Source organism: Sebastes fasciatus, chromosome 2, assembly GCF_043250625.1.
Source record: "Sebastes fasciatus isolate fSebFas1 chromosome 2, fSebFas1.pri, whole genome shotgun sequence".
In the NCBI taxonomy this organism is placed as follows: domain Eukaryota; kingdom Metazoa; phylum Chordata; class Actinopteri; order Perciformes; family Sebastidae; genus Sebastes; species Sebastes fasciatus.
The window spans coordinates 25,590,028-25,614,794 of record NC_133796.1 but is presented as its reverse complement, the minus strand read 5'-3'; the positions used below and the strand labels follow the sequence as shown (position 1 = coordinate 25,614,794).

The following is a 24,767-nucleotide window of genomic DNA, read 5'->3' as shown; positions in this document are numbered from 1 at the left end:
CAATCTACTACCCCACACTCCAGTCCAGTAGGTGGCAGTAAAGATGGTTTGCAGTCGTCTACAATTTGAACTTGTTTTGTTTATTAGCTTATATTTGTTGACATGTTGTTAAATTAGTACCCTTGAAAGTATGCCGAATTATCTATTGGTAGTTGATGTTTGCAATGTCCTCATGTATGTACAGACAAGTATTAATGGATCACTTAAATACAGAAGAAAACATAAAAACGTGATGATTCTTAGGCGAATTCTGGAGTCACGAAGGAGCGTCTTTTCCTTATGATGTCTAAGTGGATTTGTGGACTTTCATTTTTTCATCATGGACATCGGAGATAAGCTGATGATATCCTCGGAAAGTGTAAGTCTAAATCTAAATCTACAAATATAGGCCTATGTGTCATGTCTGTGTGTTTATGGTAATGAATGATGATAATATTCTAACAGGCTCTCAAGGTGCAGCTGACTAATCACTTATCAGTGCTGCAGTGATGAATGAGCAGTGGGGGGCACTTAAGTGGAGGCATGGTGATGTCATGGAGACTGTTTTTAGGTTTTACAAATAAATGTGTTTGGGAATAGCAAGTTTTCGTTACTTAAAGTCTTTGTCCCAACTCATTTCAGGGCCAGCCTTGGGCTTACTAAATTGAGGATTATGTGGTTTGGGATACCACCTGTGATACCTGTATACACCACCAGAAGCCAACAGCAGAGCAGATATCAAAAAGTGAGCGTGTATTTTTTTTTCTTGTTATGTTTAAAGTTAAACAATATTCTATTTTTTTATTCTTATTGTCAACAAATCCCATGAAAAGACCAAACAATGTATTCAAAATTCAAGATTCAAGATTCACTTTATTGTCATTTCACTGAGTATTTGCATACACAGAAGGAAATGAAATATTGTTTATCCCAGCTCCCGTCAGTGCATTAAAAAAGATAGGGTAAATAAGTACTACAATTAACAATGCCTAAAAATAAAAAATTAAATAAGTAAACGTTTCAGACACAATTTCACACAATTTGCAGTCATACACCATATTTGCAGTCGTGTTTTGCAGCAGAGAAAAGTGCATTTATGTCCATAGTTAAGTGCTGTTTGCATTACTAATGTATTGATGGGTCTGTATCCAAAGGCTCATAGAGCTTATTCCTCTGTGCCACAGAGCTCCAATGTTGTCCTATTGTTGATCAAAAACAGACCAATGAGACACAACATTGCCCTGAGTGGCATGCTCCTTCATTATGAACATGGAACTGTAGTTTAAATCAATCCTACATACACTGTCCTGGTGCTGTAAATGCTCAGAGAGCACCAAATGTGGATTAATCCGCAGCGGAAAATAGTCCCATACAAATGCACAATATTTACTTCTGTTTGAGTAACATTTGCTAAACTATAGTGCCCATTTGCTGTAGAAAATTAGCCTTTTTTTAAAAAAAGAAAAGAAAATGTTGGTTTTGGTCTTTCATGAGTTTTGTCTGTTGACAATAACTAAAAATAGCAAAATGCCATCCTTATCTTTTACAAAAGATTTTCAATCTTTCATTACTGCCCTTTTGTTGGTCATGCTTTTTCTCGAGCTATTTGTAACACATTATTGGTTGCCCGCAAATAAGTTTGGTGGTGACAAATCTCTTGAAATTGAAAATGGGGATGAAGGGACATTTACTTCACAGAGCCAATATTTGAATTCAGACACCACTACGTTTCACATGAATGCGCATTAACAGGTTGGATGGAGGTTGGTGTGTAAAGAGAAGAAATATGAAAGACGGATCAGTCGCATTACTGGATTCTCATTGGCTGACAACACTGTGTTTTTTAGTAAGAGTAGAAAACCAGGGACCAATCAGGTGCATTTAATGATAGGGTACGTCACCGCTTGAACGTCCAGTTGAGTGGAAGAGTGCGCCCACTAGTGTCCTCGCTGGACCATGTACCGCTGGATTTAACATTATAGACATGACCACTGACTATTTGTATAACAATTTAGCCACAAATTCACAAACTGACCATACACGGTCCAGCAATATACTCGGTTTTGACCGAGTCTTGTTTAGCATGTTAACGTTTGCTAATTAGCACTTAACACAAGGTACAACTGAGGCCGATGGGAATGTCATTATTTTTGCAGGTCATAAAATAAAGTACTGGACAAAAATAATTTTTGACCTGATGATTGCACTAGATTCATCTGGTGACCATGAATGTCTGTACCAAATTTCATGTCAATCCATCCAATAGTTATCGAGATATTTCAATAAAATGCAAAAATGTCAATCACGTGGTGACTCAAGAAGAAAAGTCAGCCAGGATCACTAAAGTCAGTAGACTACACTGTCTGGGAACTGTGAATGTTTGTTCAAAAGTTTGTGTTTTTGTTCCAATCCATCAAGCTGATGTTGGCATATTTCACTGTGAAATCGGGCTGCACAATTTATCAAAATTTCATGAAAATTGCAATATGGCCTACTGCAATTTTCAAATCGTAGGAGGCGCAATATTTGTTAAAAGTGAAATATGTGTCAAAATATCATTGTAAATTAAATATTGTGGTGCTGCAGAGATGTCCTGGCCTACACATCATATTCTACAGACTTAAGAAAACATCTGTGTTTAGTACAGATCCCTGCAACAATCACACCATAGTTAGTTTAATATTGCAAATTATATTGCAATTTCAATATCAGTTAAAATAATTGCAATTAGATATTTTTCAGCCCTACTCCGAATCACAAATGTCCATCTCACGATGGTGCTAGAGGAAAAGTCAGGGGATCCTCAAAGTCGTTAGGATTCATCCATTTGGGACCGTAAATGTCTTTACAAAATTTCGTGGCAATACATCCAATAGTTATCGAGATATTTCAGTGTGAAGTGATGGACCGACCGTCAACTGACCGACCGACTGACCAGACTAAGCATTCTTTTAGCCATGCAAGCACGGATGAGCTAGATTTCATTAAAGGTGCTATTGATAACATTCAGCCTTTAACCATATTTGATCACAGGTGCACAAATAAACCTCCATATTGAACTGGGCCCCTTTAATGGAGTCACAGTTGTCATTCTCTGGGGACCAATTGTGCTGCAATAGCTGGGTTTAGGTGTTGGTTGTTCATGCATGCAGTGAATTTGCTTTGACAGGGCCGTGTCCCTGAGTGACAGGTCAGGCATATGTAGGAAGACCGTGGGGGGCTTTGTTGGGTCTCTCAGGCCAGGTCGCCCGATGCACAGAAGGGTAATTTGCAGTAATGATGGACAGGCTGGCTCAGAGCCGCCTGAGGCTGTCTGCCACAGCACATGAGCAGAAAGTCAACTTTCTCTTCACATCTTGGTCATTCTGTCTGTTTCCCCTGTGTTTGTCAGAGAAGTGCCCAAGCAACACATTCATACACACACAAACACAAAACAAGTGTTACTTTCTTGTTGTTGTTGTTTTATCTTTCCCTTTGTTAGTGTCTCGCTTACAGCTGTGGGGATATGTTTTCTCTGGCAGCATTTATTCTTACAATGTGTCTGACTCCCAACAGTAGTTTTACTTTACCTCTCACTAGGGGTGTAAGAAAATATCGAGTATCACAATACAATGCTTTGCGATACTGTATCAATTCTCAAAAACACTGTATTGATTTTCTAATTAATAGTTTACATGCAAAGATTAACTCAGTCAACACTTTATTTAATTTGCCAAAAGATATGCGCCCTCTCAGTGTATAAAGCTATAAAGGCACACCCCTCTTCCCAGGCTTTGTTCCCATGTAAAAAACAATCCCATGTAATAAATGTATTAATTTAATAATTGTAAAATAAATGATGATATAAATAATTTACAATGTACTGTTGTACCCAGTAATTATTACATAGTTGATTAGTAATTAAAAAAGTACTTTAAGTGTTATTTATTTCTCAGCCCATATATCCTAACCTTTGGTCTTCTTGCATATAGGTACCCAATCAGTATTGTGTGGATACCCTGTATGCACTAAATAATTATACAGTAATTTACAGGTTGTAATCTACCAAATTGAACAGATTATTGTTGAACTGATTTGCTGAAACTTAATGTGGATATGTGTATCTGCGTTTCTGCATCTCTGTGTGTGTGTGTGTGTGTGTGTGTGTGTGTGTGTGTGTGTGTGTGTGTGTGTGTGTGTGTGTGTGTGTGTGTGTGTGTGTGTGTGTGTGTGTGTGTGTGTGTGTGTGTGTGTGTGTGTGTGTGTGTGTGTGTGTGTGTGTGTGCGTGTGTGCCCTTTCCATCCGGTCAATGAGACCCAGTCTAAATTACACACTGCTAATGGTCACGTCATGCCCACCTCTCTTTACTCAACAGCTGCTGCATGCCTGAGCGATCACACACCGAGCAGGAATCCACCTGACAGTTTCTGTCTCACATTTCTAAAAGCTTTTAACTGATTTTTGGCTTGGAAAATTGCTTGGAATTGGAAATTTGAAGGTCCATCATCAGAAATGTCTTTTAATTAGGGCTGTCAATCGATTTAAATATTTATTAGCGATTAATCGCATGATTGTCCATAGTTAATCGCAATTAATCACAATTAATCACATTTTTTATCTGTTCAAAATGTACCTTAAAGGGAGATTTGTCAAGTATTTAATACTCTTATCAACATGGGAGTGGGCAAATATGCTTGCTTACAACTATAGTCCAGAAACCCTCACAGGTACTGCATTTAGCATAGAAATATGCTCAAATCATAACATGGCAAACTGCAGCCCAACAGGCAACAACAGCTGTTGACTTGCCCCAAACTGCATGTTATTATCATAAAGTGGGCATGTCTGTAAAGGGGAGACTCGTGGGTACCCAAAGAACCCATTTTCATTCACATATCTTGAGGTCAGAGGTCAAGGGACCCCTTTGAAACAGTTTGACAGTTTTTCCTCACCAAAATTTAGCGCAAGTTTTTTTTATTTAACCTCCTTCGCGACAAACAAGTGTTGTACAAATGGATTCCAATGTGTTTTTGTAGTTTCATGTGATGCCAGTATCACCACTCTAGCTTTAAAACTGAGCCCGGTACAACCTAAAAATCGCAAGTCGTGTTAATGCATTAAAGAAATTAGTGGTGTTAAAACGAATTTGCATTAACACGTTATTATCGCGTTAACTTTGATGGCCCTACTTTTAATGGAAGTGATCTCCTCATATGAACTAGATTTTTAACGAGAAACATTTTCCCCATATTGCGATTTTAAACTTTGAGTCAAAATATATGGACAGATGACAAAAAACTTAATTATGCTGACGTTAAGAACTACTCTTGGTTAGGAAAACAGTTCATATGCTCAATTATTTTCTCAAATATCTTCCTAATGAACAGTCCTTTTTGGTGTATCAAAATATATAATGGCAACAATATCAGTGATTCAAATTCAACAGGACAGAATTAAGTGTGTCATCGTGCATGCAGGTATGAGCAAATCAATGCATGCGTACAACAACAAATGGAGGGAAAAACTTTCCAATTATTTAATATTTACAGTGTCTTCATGATTAACATTTTCCTGTTACATTCCCAGGGAATTGTTTGCTATGTAAATGTGTCTCCTGGGTAACCACTGCTCATTACCAGCCACTTGCCTTAATATGTCTTGATGAATGACTGCTGTACTCAGTAATAATTCAATTAGTCTGACTCATTTTTCCAGGTGTCTTAATCAACTTAAAGCAATAAATTAGAAAACATTTTACTCCAAGGGTGTACAGTACTTGTCAGTTTTTAAAATGTAACATATTGAAAATTAATATCATTCAAGAGCACGGTTAAGCCTTCCAAGCAAAGAAGTTGTTCATATGCAGCCTGACTCGCATCCATTTTTAATCAACACTCAGAAGTTTCTTTTAAAAACATACAAATGTAGAAATACATTGTGGTATTTATTATGGAAAACGGCTGTCATATAATACCGCACATTAAACAAACAAAAATCTGATTTGATAATCTTACCGGCATTTCCACTATTATGGACCATAGAGCAGTTGTATAGACAGAGGTTGATAACAGGAAAACAATCCAGTGTGGAAGCGCTGACGTAGTGGAAGTAAAATCCAGATCCTCCAGTGAAGAAGAAGAAAGTGGAGCTGTAGTCCTCTCATCATCATTCATTCTCCTGAGATGCACACATGAAGCACAAAGCCTCTCTCACACACTCCCGCTCTCTGTCCCTGTGATTCAGCCTCTCCTCCTCCGCCTCTCTCGTTCTGCGGAGCGCTCCAGCTCCACTGCTTCCCCCTCCCCTCTCCTCATCCTCACCCTCTGAACGGCTTGCAGTCCTTATCACATGCACACGCTCTTCTCTCAGAGCTTCAAGGTAAAGTCCACAGCAGCTCCCTTCTCATTCTTTCCTCCCACGTTCGCCCTCTGACGTGCCTTCCCCACATCCCCTTCCCCTCTTCTCCCTTTTGTTCCTCAAACGTCTCTCATGCTTTGTACCTTACAGCTTCCATCACTGTTGAACTCTTTGTTTTCAGTCCATTTAACTCTTTACTTTGTCCTCAAGCTTATTTCTGCATCCGTTTATTTAAGGTGGGGCGATCGTTTCTATTTTCATATCGTTGAATCGCAGATAGAATAAAACCTTTAAGCTTTTTTCAAGCAATACAGTTAAAGTTATGGGAATAAACATTTATGAATTCTGTTTAGCATTAGGCAATTATTATCCTATCTTTAATATCAAAATCAAAATCATATCCAACCATAACTAGGGCTGTACCAAATAGTTTGAAGCTTCATTCATGACGTTGACATTAGAATTATTATTATTAATAATAATAATAATAATAATAATAATAATAATGATAATAATAATAACTTACAGAAACTCTATTCCGCTCTCGCTGTGTCACCCTCTCCCAAACACACACACAGCAAGTCTTCAGTCCAAAAGTCAAAATGTATTAAAAAAAGATAGATGTGATTTTTTCCAAAATTCACAACATGTTTTTATCGAACAAAATATTCTGCTTCAATCCATTTTTGTTCGCCTTTCAAAAACAACATTTTCAACGTCGTTAAAAACTGTCTCCCACTTATCACAGCAAGGCATGTATCTGTATTAACAGGGCGGTCTAGCAACAATCTGACAGCACCATAAATTGGTACATTTATATAACCACAATAACACAAAATCATATTTTTCCCCTTTTTTTAGGGGGATGACATGATAAAATCTGATGACAGAAAGCTTCATCGGAAAACCTCAATCAAAGCTTTGAATGTAAAAAAATTACATTAGATAATTGATACAGCCATATCCATAACTACTCTTATGGAGCGCAGAGCAAAGTTTAGTTGAGCAGGCATATGGAGAGCACGGATGCGGGTTGTCATATCCATGGAAAAGACATGGCTGATTGGTTTGTAATTAAGGATTTAAAATTCACTCGTGCTGATTAACGGGGCTCAGAGGGAGGTCATGCTGCTCCACCAACATCTCTAAATGCATAGTAGGATGCAGATTCTACATATTATTTGTATAATATTTTCGTTCTGATAGCAGGTTAAATTGGCGTTGATCATCCCTTCAATCGTGAATATGTATGATATGATTGCCAATCGGCACAAGACTATTTTCTTTCCTTTGCTGTACACCTTCACTCTTTGTACCTTTGACATGTCCAAACTGATGACGATGTCCTCTAGCTCTACGTTTCTTTGCCTTTGATCCTGTAAAAAATACACAGAATGAATGAGAGGGATAGAAATAGAGCTGGAGAGAGATACTACATGGTACTAATGAGAGGTGACCCTATTACATTATGAGACCGGGTAAAATGCATCCATTCTCTCTTGGCCATTTGTCCGACTTTGCCCCCGATGGCTTTTGCCCGTGTGCGCGGCTTTGATCATGTCTGGCACACGGGTCACATCCCATCCTCTTTGTTGCCCCCAAGGAGCAGACACTACAGCACTCAAGGGAGACCCCTGCCCTTACATATGATGTGAAACACTGGACAACACGTTGCAGGACACATCACTGATTTGCCCTGGCCTTGAGCTGACCTCTGCATACAAAAATCTCTCTTGAGAAGTTGTTCTTTAGCAACAACATTGAAACTGAAATGTTGAATGAAGCTCACATACCAAGTATAAATGCTGAAGAAATGCTGATGAGGCCAGAGCGAAGGAATAAACAGCGATGTGCACGCTGAGCAGAGTTATGTAACTTTATCCTTAAGGGTTTTGTAAACCGGCCAAATAAATAACTATAGGGCATATTTCATGTTATAGGAAGGCTCATATTGTAGCCTATATCTACTTCTGCTTTCCAACAAGATACATCCTGACTTGTAGTTACATTTGGGTTCCCAGTAGTCTGAGTGACTGGTCTTGTAATGCTACAGCACGTAATAGATGAACATATTTATAGCCTGCTGTCAAATAGTATGGGATAAGCTTTAGTAAAAGTCATGCTATGAATAATACAACACAAAGTAGCATTTACATGTATGAATTTTCTCTGAACTGACAGTGACAGTCGCTGTTTCATTTATCATGTGGACGGGAACTTATTTTATGAATTCATTTCTGCAAGGGATTACTTCAGAGTAAAGCTAGATTGCTTTATTTAAATTAGGGACTCAAATAGCTGCATCAGGTATCGGGGACAATGGGGACAATCTATTCAGTTCTATGTTTATATACCATATACGTTTATATAATAGAATTTTAATTCCTGTTTAAGTTAACCAATTTGTTGCTGCATTAGAGAGGTTTACACTTGAATTGTAACTCCTGTTAATTTTGAAGATTTTTTTTTACCAAGTTGCTGGTGTACATACGAGTTATTGTTTTAATAATAAATAACAATTCGGTAAATTTATATTGATTAATTAATTTGTTATATTTTGATTTACAAAGTTAGGAAATTTATGTTTAAGTCAAGTCTGATGTTGCCTTACACATAAAAGAATGATCCCAGTAACTTCCACGCAGTGAGGCATACAGCTTCTTAATTAAACACTGGTATCGGATCGGTACTCGGTATCAGTCGATATAAGTATCGGTATCGGGACTGAAAAAGTCAGATCGGTGTATGCCTAATTTTAAATGCTACTTTCAGGGGGCGTAATGTACGTAATGTAATTGCAATGATGTTGTTGAATCTGGCCAATTTTCTGTCACATCTCTAAGGCTCTACTATCAGATAAAGGCTCCCAAAATAAAGACCGGTTGGTGGCGCTAGACGAGAAGTCAGAGGAATTCACAAGAATTCATCATGTAGGGAACATCCAACTGACCGACCGGAGCCATGCCGCTAGCATGGCTAAAAAACGGCAGCGACAAACTATTAAAAAAATATATCAAAAGATATCTATAAAACTTTCTTACTGTGTTCTAAAAAATACCTGTACATAATCTATGGAAACATTATTAGTTTGGCCAGCTCAGTGGATTTAAAATGAAACGATGAAGTTAGAGAGCTGAATTTCAGAGAAGAGAAGCACTTCCTAAATGAACATCTTCTGTGTCTGATCCAGTTAAGAGTGCACTTGCCTTGGGTCACTGATTACCGTACAGCTGTCGTAACACTGCCACCATGAAATGACTTCATTTGAAATCAGTGTTTGATTTTCAAGATTTTCACATCCAATTATATGCTTAACTGATTCCCTTCAGGACCTTCAATTCAAGAACGCATTTTAAATCCTTTCGCATTACTTTCAAGTCCAAGATATGAATCTGAAATCGATGTAGTCACGCTTGTTACATGTGAGATCTTGTGTGTTGCTGACATGAAAGGGAGGCTTCCCTGCCATGCAGTCTCTGTACATTTACTGTGTCAGTATTCATGTACATACTGTTACAGTACAATGCTTGAAGTGGGAAAAAATAAGTACCAGTACTCCTCTTATTTACATGTTAGTGTGTGTGTGTATAAACAATCACTATTACACTCAGAATTTTACAGTGAATAAAAGATACTAGGAGATGTGTTGTTTTTTTTACTTAAAACTATGCAATTTCGCATCATTTTGGACCATTATTATTACTATAGATAACGCCCGAAAAGCTTAAAGACAAAACTTGCTATAGTTAAATAATTATTTTATTATTTACAAACATTCCTCTGGAAATGTTTTCCCTGTAAAATTATTCAAATTAAATCAAAAGAGAAGAAGTTATGACAAACAGTTCAGTAATTACTTTGCAGAAAGGATGTGAACATTGTATAGATCATCACTTGATGTGCTTAGTCATTCGTTTTGGTATGAGGTTGACTGTATTGATCACTAGGAACTGTTTGGATGACACCATGCTCACTCACATTGTTTGTACTGTGGTATGATATGAAAACTGGAAACCAGTAGTGAAAAATTGAATTGTAAAGATAAAAAAGAAAATGTGAATAAGGGTGATCAGCAAAAAATACTTTTATAATTGTTATTCCAAACACTGTAACTTGAGCATACTACTGTACCTTATGTACACTTTGTCTTTGCTGATGTTAAACCATTGTGTTTGACTTGCAGCATTGTGAAATAATGCAAAGCATTGTAATCGAAGATTAAGATTAATCAAGACAGCAAACACTGAAATTAGATATAATTGAATTGTAATATTTAAACTCTTTATAAACGTATGCAACCTCACTGTGACCTCTTGTAAATACCCAAAGCGGCAATGCTGGACTTTCCTCCCTGCAGCAGCACACATCTGACGTACTGCTGTCACACATAATTATTTACTGCCAGGAATTTGATGGAATATTTTGTTCCCTGCAGTAAAATCTAATGAGGCAATGTGTGCTTTATTTTCTGTAATAACAGATTAAACATGACTGTGTTTTGCAATATCATTACTTTGTCATCCACAAGAGATAAAAATGTTAGACTCATTCATCCTTGTTTACTTTTAGTAAACTATGATGCAACAATATGATGCAAACGGTACAAGCTGTTCGTGACATCTTGTTTTGCAAAATGATGAAACACTGACTTGTGAAATGGTTTTACTTTGCAAAACCTCCAATCCTATTAAAATAACAGGATCCACCACCGCTGAGCTTAACAGTTACAAAAATAGCTGAATCTACCATAACTCAACTCATATGAATTAAAACATGATCAGGATGTTTTACAACTCATGATCAAACTGTTGCAAACAGTCACTAGAAGTATTATACTGTGGTATTTTTTACATTAATGTGTAATTTTACAGATTGCGCTGAATTCCCCTTATCATTCAAGAAACATGTGCTGCGGGTGCCACACATTTCAATCATAGATAAATGTTCTTTTTCCTGAATCCACACTGTGGAGAGTTTCCCAACTGATGCAAAGTGAGATTTCGCAATCAGATTCCAGGAATCGATTTTGAAAAACTATTTTATGTCAAATAGAAATTTCCAGGTCAAATGCTCAGTCTCTGAGCAGATATAAATACTCCCCGCTCCAAAATGCCCCACACACTGCCCTCGAGAAGAAGAGATTATAACCATCACTGCAGAAGATGAATATTATCAACAACATGTGGTGAGTTAAAATATTCTTTTGTCATTTTTAAATCTCTCTAAATACACCTAACTATACATCTCTCTTCCCCAGTACCAAATGTTATATATACAGTATATGTTATATACTTAGGATAAAAAATATCTAGCCGAGCCTTATCAATACTTACTAAAAGGTTATTATCTGTAAGTGTAAACATAATTTTTCTATGAAAGGTCTGATTTTAATAGCTTTTAAAAAGCTATATAACTTGGTTTTCAAATAACTATCCAGAGATTGTTTCTGAGCTGTTGTAAATCAAATGCTTAATTATCTAACTCTGTAATTGAACACCTGTTTTCTTTATAATTTGTCATTCTTGATCATTAAATGGGCAATGATGAGACATTTAATGTTTGTTTATCGTGTGAATCTGTTTGAAGGTTTTCTCTGACTGTGCTCCTCCTGGCTGCCTTGGCCTGTCTGGCAGATGTGACCGAAGAAAGGATGAAACGCTCTGTGTCAGGTAACAGACTAACAAACACAAACATATGTTATACATACTGATAAACATGGTGTCTTCATTCAAAACCAAGTTCTAGTTTTTACATCAGTATTCCATATTTATGATAAAAATATATAAAAGAATATTTGTTTGGCTGGTATTTGACCAACAACAAAGAAAGCATGACTAGTACAAGTCTACAGCCATGTTAGCAGCTGAAGATGTACTTAAGCACAGTGCTGCTTTGAGTTGAATGCTAATGTCGGCATGCTGACATGCTCGCAATGACAATGTTAACGTGCTGATGTTTAGCAGGTATAATGTTTCACATTTTCACCATCTTATTTAAACATAAACTAACATTTGCTGATTAGCACTAATCACAAAGTACAGCGTTATGTTGTTATATAAACTCTATTTAGCACCTTTTCAAAAAATAGTCACAAAATAAAAGTAAATAAAGGAATAAAAAAGTAAATAAAAGTGAGATGAAATGAGATAAAGTAATTAAAAACAACTACAACTAGGGATGTCAATCGATTAAAATATTTAATCGTGATTAATCGCATGATTGTCCATGATTAATCATGATTAATTTCAAATTAATCACACATTTTTTATCTGCTCAAAATGTAACTTAAGGGGATATTTGTCAAGTATTTAATACTCTTATTAGTGGACAAATATACTGCTTTGTGCAAATGTATGTATATATTTATTATTGTGAATCAATTAACAACACAAAACAATGACAAATATTGTGCAGAAACCCTCACAGGTACTGCATTTAGCATAAGAAATATGCTCAAATCATAACATGGCAAACTCAAACCCAACAGGCAACAACAGCTGTCAGTGTGTCAGTGTGCTGACTTGACTATGACTTGCCCCAAACTGCATGTGATTATCATAAAGTGGGCATGTCTGTAAAGGGGAGACTCGTGGGTACCCATAGAACCCATTTTCATTCACATATCTGGAGGTCAGAGGTCAAGGGAATCTTTTGAATATGGCCATGCCAGTTTCTCCTTGTCAAAAGTTTGGAGCGTTATTTAACCTCCTTCTCAACAAGCTAGGTTGGTACCAATGGATCTAGGTTTTCTAGTTTCATATGATACCAGTAGCATCACTCCAGCTTTAAAACTGAGCCTGCTATAACCTCTGATAAATGTATTACGTTAATGCATTAAAGAAATTAGTGGCGTTAGAAATGAATTTGGGTTAACACGTTAACTTTGACAGCCCTAACTACAACACATTCATACATCAAGAGAAAGCCATAAGATAAATATCAGATTTAAAGAGTTTTAAGAGATCTTACAAGTGGATCAGGCAGGGAGTTCCACAGCTATAAACCAAAGTGGACAAATTGAAAATTTGACCTGATGATGGTGTTGGATGAAAAGTGAATTTCACAGCAACCCGTCCGATAATAGTGAACACATTTAACTCAATACCATCAACATCATGGCATTGCTAGTATAGTCAGGGGACCATCAAGTCTCTTGGACACGTTGTCCAGGAACCATGAATGTCTGTCAAAAATGTTTACACCAATCAAACCAGTAGAAGTCAAGATTTTTCATTGGATAAGTGAAAACTTTGACCTGCTGGTGGCGCCAGAGGAAAAGTCAGGAGAATGTTAAAGTGAGTCAGATTCATCGTCTGGAATCCATGGATATCTGTACCAGATATCTGTGCCTATAATTGTTTAGATATTTCAGTCTAGACCAAAGTGGTGGACTGACTGACAGACCAGTATTGAAATGGCAAAGTGGCTACGATTTGGTCTTTTACCTGGTAACTCAATTAATAGTGTAATCTGATGTTAAACAGGTTATTGTAGCATTTACAAAAACACATCCTCCCACGTATAAGACAGTTAAGCTGGGAACATACTGTATATGGAGTCAGAATATATATTAACCCCACATGTGTCCATGATGATCCAGAGATCCAAACAGCAGCCTTTGACTTCAGAACACATTCAAGTGAGTCAAAGCGACCACAGGCTCTGTTTTACACTAATAGCTCCTCGACAGCTGCTGTTCAGATAGATAACTCCTGATGAAATGACACGGGCTTTCCTGCGGGATCTGAGAGCTGGGCTGCTACTGCTCATTTCAGATATTGTCTTATAAAGCTACAGTATCTGACAGGGAAATCGCCTGCTTCCCTGCTTCTCTTCAAACAGCCCTTAAAAAATAACAATAAACCCAGCGGTCAGAGACGAGTGAGAGATGTAAATAAACTGACTGGAGGCATGTTGAGAAATCTTTTGTTGATAAAAGGGAGCTTATTTTCAGTAAAAAGATGAAAGTAATGAGAGACAGAAAACAGTAATAACAGCACTATTTCATATTCATGCAGTCTTTCATCAAACTACTTAGTCATTCAGTCATTTAGTTGAACTTGTAAGCCATTGTTTGTTGATTAAACAAGACACCATAAATCATTCTTAGTAAATAAACCCTGGGAGGATGTAGAATTACAACATGATGGAATAATGATCATGAACAGCGCAGAATGGAGCAATCTGTGTACTACAGTAACCATGTTGCCGTCACTCTGACGAGAAGACCACTTGAATCAGTTTTCATGATCATCTCACCACGCAAAGGGGCTCGTGGATCAAAAGACAGCGAGAGAATGGATTATCTTCTTTGCTCCATGATGAATAAATTAGAGGCCACTGTTTCTGGAGGAAACCCTCAGAGCATCGCATGAAGACGACAAAGCTCCGCTTAACAGCAGATCTCTGGCAGTGATAACAATATCTTTTTTATGCAGTGCATGCGCTACAACGTGATAGCCCTGGTGTCACGGAGATCATATTTTATTAAATATGTTTAAGACCTACAAGAGGGAAAACGGGTTAGAACAAAAATGCTGTCAACAGTGCTTAACACACAAAGATAAAGTAATCAAACTGGTGAAGCGTTCTTAATATCTGAGCTCAAAACTTGGAAAGGAATAATTAAGTTTTATTTATTCAGGAGGTCTCATTGAGATTTGAGAAAAAAAAATATATATATATATATCAGAGGAAAACAAGATGAGTCATTCACACAAAAGAATTATACAAACTAATTACAACAATCACAAATAGTATTTTTTAAATCCAAGAAATAAGCTTTTAAAGTTATAGGAACATCAAATCTTTGTGCTTTTGTGAAATGCATACAACTTTTCTTTTTAGAGTCTAGAACGAGCTCTTAATTAATAATAGACGCCATCAAAGAGAGTAGACTGTAACCTGGAGTATGTCTGGGTTGAGATGGAGTCAGTGGCATACAAGATGGTAGTACATAGAAGGAGTCCTAATACTGATCCTTGTGGTACACCCTAAAAATCATTTGGGGACTTGATTTTAAACCATCAACAACAGTCAGAATTCTGGCAGAAAGATAAGATTTGAACCAGCTGTGAGCAGAAAATCTAAACCCACAGAAAGCATCGTATTTAACAAAATGTGATCAATGTAGGGCTGTCAAAGTTAACGCGATAATAACGCCTTAACGCAAATTTTCCTTAACGCCGCTAATTTCTTTAACATGTTGATGCAACTTGCGTTAACACTTAAGGCTAAATAATGCTCTAAACTTACGCTAAATTTTGGCAAGGAAAAACAGGCATAGCCATTTTTTAAAGGGGTCCCATGACCTCTGACCTCAAGATATGTTAATAAAAATGGGTTCCACGAGTCTCCCCTTTACAGACATGCCCACTTCATGATAATCACAGTCAGCACACTGACGCACTGACAGCTGTTGTTGCCATGTTATGATTTGAGCATATTTTTTTAATGTTAAATTCAGTACCTGTGAGGGTTTCTGGACAATATTTGTCATTATTTTGTGTTGTTATTTGATTTCCAACAATAAATATATACATACATTTGCATAAAGCAAGCATATTTTCCCACTCCCATGTTGATGAGTATTAAATACTTGACAAATTTCCCTTTAAGGTGCATTTTGAAGAGATAAAAAATGTGATTAATTTGCAATTAATCGCGATTAACTATGGACAATCATGCGATTAATTTGTAATTAAATACTTTAATTGATAGACAGCCATAGATCAATGACATTAAAAGCCTTGTTGTGTTGACATAACCAAATATTTACATTGTAGGTCATAAGAGAACAATATCTGTGAATATAAAATGAGTAAAGAAAACAGAAAATCCTAAAGTATATAGATATAGTATATAAATTATAAATAAATAAATCCTGTATTTCTTTCCCAGCCTCTGGGTTAGCATCACTTCGTTCCAGACGGATGGTTGGGGGGACCCTGGCTCCTCATGTCCCCTGGCAGGCCTTGGTCTACATCTCTGACAATGTGCTGGACGGAGGCTATGGAGGCGGTGCTCTCATCTCCGAGCGCTGGATTTTGACGGCTGGCAGGAACGTGTTTGTCAACAAGAGTCAACCGGCAGGGAAAAAGGGAATAGTCATTCCTAAAGTGTACCTGGGAATCACTGAACGAGCACAAGCTAATCCCTCCAAACAAGAGGTTGCTGTAGATAAGGTGAGCAAGAAAAACACTGGATCTGAAATGCAAACCTTTACTTTTTGCCACACAGTAAATTTATTTGTTCAGACACACTCCGAATGAACTCTTGGCCACTGTCATCATCGTCTCATCACTTTTCTACATCTTTTCTGTGAATAAAACACCATATGTTATTTTTCAAACATATGTAGCTTATAGGAATTATGAAGTTGATTAAAATAATCTATTTAACAATTATATGTAACACCAAAAAAAGAGAGAGAGAAATACAAAGTGAGCCTGTTTGTTCTATTTTTATGTCCATTTTATGTCCATTATAGCAAATAGAGAGAAAATTGATGTCTTGTGCATCACAGCTTCATTACTCATTTCCATTCTCCACATAATATTTTTTTTTCCATTTGATGTAATGAAGCAATCATGACAACATGGCTGGCTTGATTTTTTTTTTTTTTTTCATTTTATGCAAGTGTTACACCACTACAATGTTTAAGAAGGATTATTACACGGCTGTGTTGAATACTCGATTCTGATTGGTCAATCACGGTGTTCTACGGTTTGTAATTTCTTTAAAACAGACCGTTGCTATGGGCGCAGCTCTGATGTCAGTTTTGGCGGACCGTTTTTGTGTCCAAATATTGATCTCTTAAGTAAGTAGCCGTGTAATAAGCGGGATAATGTGATAGGCTGGGATATTTGGAAAAGTATTCAGAGACAAACTAACACATTGTTGTTTTTTGTCTTTGGCGACTGTAACAAACATATAGAATATCACCAGACTTATCTAAAAATGTAAAATAACCAAGTGTGGAGGTAAAAATAATTTATCTGGACAATGACAAGAAACTGAATGTATTTAATAGAGTTGTGAAAATAAATCTATTTACACACCAAGGGGGCCAGTAAAGGGCCAGTGTGTAGGATTTAGGGGGATTTATTAGCAGAAATGGAATATAGTGTTCATAACTATGTTTTCATTAGTTTATAATCACCTGACAAAAGGAATCGTTGTGTTTCATGACCTTAGAATGAGCCCTTCATATCTACATAGGGAGTTAGTCCTCTTCATGGAGTCCACCATGCTGCTCCGCCATGTTTCTACAGTAGCCCAGAACGGACAAACCAAACACTGGAGAGCCTTTCACATTTTTACGTTACTTGAAAGCCACCGTTCTCTAACACGCTTGAAAAGGGAAGAGTGAGCAGAGGGGTATGCAACCACACCACTAGATGCCACTAAATCCTACACACTGGACCTTTAATGTGGTATTTCATGTAATATTAAGAAGGATTTTTTAATTGCTGTGCTACTGCATTACAGTTGAATGAAAATGAAAGACCAAACACTCAATCAGACTTCCTCCCTCTTGTATTTTACCTTTCCCTGTCGGCAGGTTTTTCTCCATCCACACTTCCAGAACCGATCTGAGTGGGACAACGACCTGGCTCTGATCAAACTGGAGGTGCCTGTGGTTATCACCGATAAAGTGACCCCCATCCCCCTGCCAGAGAGATGCCAGGACACTATGGGAGGGACAGGGGTCATCACCGGCTGGGGCTGGGGGATCCTCCTCGCCCCTAGTAAATCACTCAAACACCTCGTACTCCCTCTGGCCAACCACTCTGTCTGTAAGGCCGAATATGAACGTACCCCGTTCACACCAGCTGTAGACGACAACATGTTCTGCACCGGACCCACCAAGTATGATGAAAATGTTTGTTTCGGTGATGCCGGAGGCGCTCTGGCTGTCACAGATGCTGAAACCGGGGACATCTACGCTGCAGGGATCCTTTCCTTTGACAAGTCCTGCGGGAGCCACAAATACGGCGTCTACATGAAGATTTGCTCATATTTGCCCTGGATCCACAGTGTCATCAGAGGAGATACAGACAAGTCGCCTGCTCTGCGCGCTGATGCAATGTCTAAGATGTACTTATGGCAGCAGTAGAGCTTCAAGCTCTGTTCTTTTAATTTTGTAGTGAAATCATTCTAATGTCCTGAGTCAGTGAGTTTTATTAAATGCTTGTAATGTAACCACTGCTGTGCTTTGTCACATAAATGTTGTGATCAGTACTATAAATATATATAATAAAGATATATAAATCCAATATTTGAAATTCTTTTTCGTTTGCATATCAAAATTTAGTGCATAGAAGTGAGATGTCGGGTTGGTGGTTGGATGGATCAACAAAATGTTGTACTTTGACACACTGCAGGTTGCTTCCCGTTATCTACTGATATGGCTGTGATCTTTACATAACGTTCACCAAATACTTTGACATTTAATTTGGAGGATTGTTGATTTAAAAGTCACCTGCTGTGTCTTCATGTGTTGTTTCACTGTTACACAGTTAACTTTGAAAAAAGAGCTTGAGGGCTTCAAAGGTTGAGACGACATTTCATCATGTGCAGCATGAAAGCAAACAACGACGATGGAATAAAAGTGAATGACACAACTCTGAATCTGAGGTTTTCGAGTGTTGCCTGCAGGTGTTTCCTTTTCCCACCAGTAGCAGTGGGACTTGAAAGATATTTTTGTCCGGCAGATGTGTCCACTCTGCCACAGATCATGAACTGCTTCAACAACAAATGCTTTTCTCCTCACCAGAAAAGTGAGGTGACGACAGCTGCCTGTCCGGCCAATAAAATACGGGAGGGAAAGATACGAAGGAAGGAAAAATCGGAGTGCAAGGCCGAGACGACTGGTTAAATTCCTCTGGGTCTTTTTCAGTGTAATGTGAGGATATACAGATGTAGGCAAAATTGTTGGTACTCTTCCGTTAAAGAAAGAAAAACCCACAAAGGTCACTGAAATAACTTGAAACTGAGAAAAGTAATAATAAATAAAAATGTATTGAAAATTAACTAATGAAAATGAGACATTGCTTTTGAATTTTGGTTCAACAGAATCATTTTAAAAAACAAACTAATGAAACTGGCCTGGACAAAAATGATGGTACTCTTAACTTAATATTTAGTTGCACAACCTTTTGAGGCAATCACTGCAAACAAGTGATTTCTGTAACTCTCAATGAGACTTCTGCACCTGTCGACAGGTATTTTGGCCCACTCCTCGTGAGCAAACTGCTCCAGCTGTCTCAGGTTTGAAGGGTGCCTTCTCCAGATTGCATGTTTCAGCTCCTTCCACAGATGTTCAATAGGATTTAGATCAGGGCTCATAGAAGGCCACTTCATAACAGTCCAATGTTTTGTTCTTAGCCATTCTTGGGTGTTTTTAGCTGTGTTTTGGGTCATTATCCTGTTTGAGGACCCATGACCTGCAACTGAGATCAAGCTTTCTGACACTGGGCAGCACATTTCACTCCAGAATGCCTTGATAGTCTTGAGATTTCATTGCACCCTGCACAGATTCAAGACACCCTGTGCCAGATGCAACAAAGCAGCCCCATAACATAACCAAGCCTCCTCCATGTTTCACATTAGGTACAGTGTTCTTTTCTTTGGATGCTTCATTTTTGCATCTGTGAACATAGAGCTGATGTGACTTGCCAAAAAGCTCCAGTTTTGTCTCATCTGTCCAAAGGACATTCTCCCAGAAGCTTTGTGGCTTGTCAATATGCATTTTGGCAAATTCCAGTCTCGCTTTTTTATGATTTGGTGTCCTCCTGGGTCATCTTCCATTAAGTCCACTTTGGCTCAAACAGTGACGGATGGTGCGATCTGACACTGATGTACCTTGACCTTGGAGTTCACCTCTAATCTCTTTGGAAGTTGTTCTGGGCTCTTTGGTTACCATTCGTATTATCCGTCTCTTCAATTTGTCATCAATTTTCCCCTTGCGGCCACGTCCAGGGAGGTAGGCTACAGTCCCATGGACCTTAAACTTCTGAATAATATGTGCAGCTGTAGTCACAGGAACGTCAAGCTGCTTGGAGATGGTCTTATAGCCTTTACCTTTAACATGAAGGTCTATAATGTTCTTTCTGATCTCCTGAGACAACTCTCTCCTTAGCTTTCTGTGGTCCATGTTCAGTGTGGTACACACCATGACACCAAACAGCACAGTGACTACTTTTCACCCTTTAAATAGGCAGACTGACTGATTACAAGTTTGAAGATACCTGTGATGCTATTTACAGGACACACCTTAGTTTAATATGTCCCTATGGTCACATTATTTTACATCTTTTCTAGGGCTACCATCATTTTTGTATAGGCCAGTTTCATCAGTTTGTTTTTTAAAATGATTCTGTTGAACCACAATTCAAAAGCAACAGCTGATTTTCATTAGTTAATTTTCAATACATTTTTATTTATTATTACTTTTGTCAGTTTCAAATTATTTCAGTGACCATTGTGGGGTTTTCTTTCTTTAACGGAAGAGTACCAACAATTTTGCCTACGTCTGTACAAGCTCGGGTTGAACGGATGGGAGTGAAGAGGCTGATATTCTTCATTGCTGTTGTCTTAAATATGTGTGTCATTTGACATAGCTATGAGGATTCAACAGATAGCTTCCACAAAGAAAACCACTACTGACTTAAACCAATAAATCTGTTGCAAAATGTAACATCTTGATTTCCTGCGGGACATCAGATTAGTCTCTCTTCCTTCACTTCTAACCAGCTGCTGTTGACTTCACATGGTAATAATAATAATAATAATAATAATAATAATAATATAATGGTGCTGAACAGTGACCCCCACATATGGTGATTTTCTTTAATCACTTGATCTTTCCGAGGACAGTTGCATATATACTATAAATTACATGTGAGCCACAGATTTGTTTTTCACAGAAAACATAGATGCATAATTTAATTAGGAAGCACTTCATAGTGATGGCACAAACACCTATAAAACTCATCTGGTAGACATTTTGATAAATGGTGTAACAAAGTGCATGAAAGACGCATGGTTTTTACACATGCAGAGCAACTTGTATGTGTTCATCATTCAAATGTAAAGCAGCTGTAAACTGGCAAAATATAGGTTGACCCTCCAGGAAGAGCGATTTGAGTTATAATGATTACTGTAAAGCAAAGTTATACCTAAGCCTTATATGTTGTGATACTGGTGCTAGTGTATTGATAACACATCAAAAGAAAATTCATATATTTACACATTGATAATTTGTTCTAACCAGGCAGCTACCTCCAGGTCTGAGAAGTGAAGCCAATGCTGAAGTGCCTTAAACTTGCATTCTTTCTAACAGCCAGCAGGGGGCGACTCCTCTGGTTGCAAAAAGAAGTCTGAATGTATAGAAGTCTATGAGAAAATTAGACTACTTCTCACTTGATTTAGTGCTTTTATACCTGCCTAAAGGTAGTTTAGTCAAGATTTTTTGTGTGTGTGTGAACTCATTTCGCCATGTCACACACACCAATGCTAATAGAGATGGGACCATAGACTGTATGTAAAAAGTGGACGTAGTCAATCTGACGCCACACATTGGTTTATGGACTAGCTAGGGTGGAGCGAAGAACAACAGAACGCTGAATAAGAAATTTTTAGGCAACCACAAGGTTATAATTAACTTTCATGAACTGAAAACACACTGTGAAAGGGTTAAAGTTGTAAGACGAAATCACAGAGAACTCCCAAACTGGACAACACTGTGGTAGAGACCTGTCAATCACAAGGTAGTCACACCCTAAAGCAGGAGTGCCCACACTTTTTCAGCATGCGAGCTACTTATAAAATGAACAAGTCAAAATGATCTACCTACTATAAAAATGCAAAACATATATTTATTTATAAATATATTGAGTATTCTTTATATGTACAATATATGTTGGTGTACCTTGCATAACTGCATGAACCCATATTGTACAATATAACTCTGTAAATTTTTTGTCATTACCTTACTCTGATGACTTGCACTGAATGGAATCAGCCAGGGATGCATAGTCCGGACAGTAGCTGCTGATAGCCAGCCTCAAGCACACTTCCAAATGATCATCAGTCAAGGTGGAACGGTATTTGGACTTAATAATCTTCATGTGGGAAAAGGCTGACTCGCATAAATAAGTGGAGCCGAATAATGCAGTCAAGGAGGTAGCACATTTCCTCATGTTGAGGTACTTTTCCTCTGTGAGTAAATTCCAGAACTGTCCATGAGCCCTGGACTTAAGCTGAATGTCAGCTTGTAGTGTCAAAATCTCATCCTCCACTCCAGATGAGTTCAGGTGAAACAGTGTTGCAATTTGTTGGCTGACGTCTATTTAAATTTTTTTTTTTTTTTTTTTTTTTAATGCCATGCGATCTACCCACACTACCTTTGCGATCGACCGGTAGATCGCGATCGACGTATTGGGCACCCCTGCCCTAAAGCATACCCTGCTTTATGGTCTATTTTACTCTAATGGGATCATAATTTACTAAATGAACATCATGCTGTATTGAAGAAGACTTGAAACTATAATTGAGACCATAAACTCATGTTTACAATGTTTACTGAGGTAATGAATCAAGTGAGAAGTAGGATCATTTTCTCATAGACTTCTATACAATCAGACTTCTTTTTGCAACCAGAGGAGTCGCCCCCTGCTGGCTACTAGAAAGAATGCAAGTTTCACTTTTCAGACCTAGAGGTAGCCCACTGACTCACAGCCATCTTTCACCAGAGGTTGGCAAACCCTAACCACGCACCAAACCTGTAGATTAAAGCATCTGATTGGAGGAATTGGTCGGAACGGTTCAAATTCTTACTTGAGGCACTGGGAGGCTCAGTTAAGAACATAAACTTACCTTTTGTCCAAGAGGAGCACCTGGTACACATCATCAGTCCATCATGAGCCAGTGCATGAGTATGTCTGTGTTTACAGCCAGTGATGTCATATTGGCAGCGAAAGATATTTTTAGACAAACTTCAGCTGCTAAGTGAAGATTTTGGGCATTTTTAGGTAAAACAAAAATGGAGCTGTTGAAGGAAGTACTTTTAGCAGGTCTGCAGCTGGGTGCAGGAGGTTCTCCTCTATGGCTTCTAAAATATTAATACCCCTGTCAAGGGCCATTACTCTCTACCAGTCTCAGAGTGTACTCTCCCTGGCTCCATCACTCCTGCAGAGCACTGACGGAGGTCAAAACATGAACAGTCTCCTCCTGCAGTTTAAACCAGACTTAGCATGGATGATGAATATTGTGTTAGCATGTTGTATGTGCACATAGATGCATTTTTATTTATGAAAAACTGTGTTCTAAAACCAAAATTGAGGTTGCTTTTCTCAGTTAATAAGTGAGACAAAAAAAATATATAATCAAGTTCTCTTCGAGGTAACCTGTCACACACCCAAGACACTCCTAAGACTGTCACAAAATGTACATGTAACTTGTTGAGTCGGTGCCAACGCTTATATCAATATAGGCGTCAGTGATTTGTTTTATTGTATTAAATCAATTACATGTACACAATGCACAATAAAGTAATCATAACTATGTTTTCTTTAGTGTATAATCACCTGAAAATAAGAATCATGTTTCCGTTAGATCAGAATGAGTCCTTTATATATACACAGGAAGCAGGTCCTCTTCACAGAGTCCGCTGTGTTTCATTCTCGGCCCAGAACGGACAAACCTGACACTGGCTCTAGAGAGAGCCTTTTGCGTTTCTGCGTTACCTGAAGGCCACTGTAGTTCTCTGACATGCTTGGAAATGGAAGGGTATTCAGTTGGTTGCAATAGTAACAGCAATAATAACAGAACAGAATGCTCCGCGATTCCCATTCTCTATTGGGTCGCGAGTACGACAGACCAACGAGCCAATCATCATCAAGGAGCCGTGCACATGCGGCACCGCAGCCGCGAGAAGCATGCAACGGGCCTTTAGTCTTACAGATGTGCTGTTTATTTGAGCTGTACATGGATGAAGCGTTCTGATAAAATTATCAAGTTCCAGTCTTGCACAAGTTAATTGGTCGATGCAACTCAACTCCTGTCTAGAAATGGAGATGAAAAAAAAAGACATAAACGTACAACTCATCCATACAAGTATGAAAGAAACAGCCACGCGAACGTCCACCATGCATGTTTGTCTACATGCAGACAGGAGAAGCGCGTTTCAACCTTTAAGGGCCTTTCACACAGAACAGGACAACGGCACCACTGCGGTCTGAAACCCATTATTTCCAATGGCTTTTGCAGCGCCACAACAGCTTTTTGATGCATCAAACAGAGTGTGGGCGCAGTGCTCCGTGCCGCTCGCCGAGCGTTGAACTTTGGGAACCCAGAAGCTAGTGCAACTCAACCGCGTTCCGTGTGAAAGGTCCTGTAGGATCGAAACGTAGGTTAGTGATGCTGATATTGTGCGCCCTTGGAGATG

At 38.2% G+C, this 24,767-nt stretch overlaps 3 protein-coding genes and 1 long non-coding RNA gene across 6 annotated transcripts in view; 2 read left to right on the top strand and 2 right to left on the bottom strand.

Annotated features, from left to right (window-relative positions):
• LOC141756157 (trace amine-associated receptor 13c) overlaps positions 1-6,422 on the bottom strand; it is a 20,193-nt gene extending 13,771 nt beyond the window's left edge. Inside the window, exon 1 of one of the 3 annotated variants that reach the window (XM_074615693.1) lies at positions 5,974-6,422. In XM_074615693.1, coding sequence (XP_074471794.1) covers positions 5,974-5,998 — 25 coding nt within the window. In that variant the 5' untranslated portion in view covers positions 5,999-6,422. The remainder of the gene's footprint in view (positions 1-5,973) is intronic. The other 2 variants (XM_074615710.1, XM_074615702.1) reach the window with 2 other exon arrangements.
• The window catches only part of slc22a31 (solute carrier family 22 member 31), a 284,522-nt gene that overhangs the window by 198,686 nt on the left and 61,069 nt on the right, over positions 1-24,767 (bottom strand). The gene's annotated exons all lie outside the window — the stretch shown is intronic.
• LOC141756277 (uncharacterized) lies at positions 170-2,023 on the top strand. Its single transcript, XR_012591431.1, has 3 exons — positions 170-358; positions 622-724; positions 1,732-2,023. It is a non-coding gene; the product is annotated as an uncharacterized LOC141756277 (long non-coding RNA).
• On the top strand, positions 11,345-18,594 carry hp (haptoglobin). The gene is made up of 4 exons (XM_074615436.1): positions 11,345-11,501; positions 11,903-11,985; positions 16,217-16,500; positions 17,880-18,594. The coding sequence occupies exons 1-4, from the start codon at positions 11,479-11,481 to the stop codon at positions 18,432-18,434; spliced, it is 945 nt and encodes a 314-aa protein (XP_074471537.1). The 5' UTR covers positions 11,345-11,478; the 3' UTR covers positions 18,435-18,594.

What these genes read in the sequence shown, in the direction of transcription:
- hp (XM_074615436.1), top strand. Translation starts at nt 11,479, where the DNA reads ATGAATATTATCAACAACATGTG. An exon ending in GATGAAACGCTCTGTGTCAG is followed by an intron (nt 11,986 to 16,216) that starts GTAACAGACTAA and finishes TTTCTTTCCCAG; the next exon opens with CCTCTGGGTTAGCATCACTT. An exon ending in AAGAGGTTGCTGTAGATAAG is followed by an intron (nt 16,501 to 17,879) that starts GTGAGCAAGAAA and finishes CCCTGTCGGCAG; the next exon opens with GTTTTTCTCCATCCACACTT.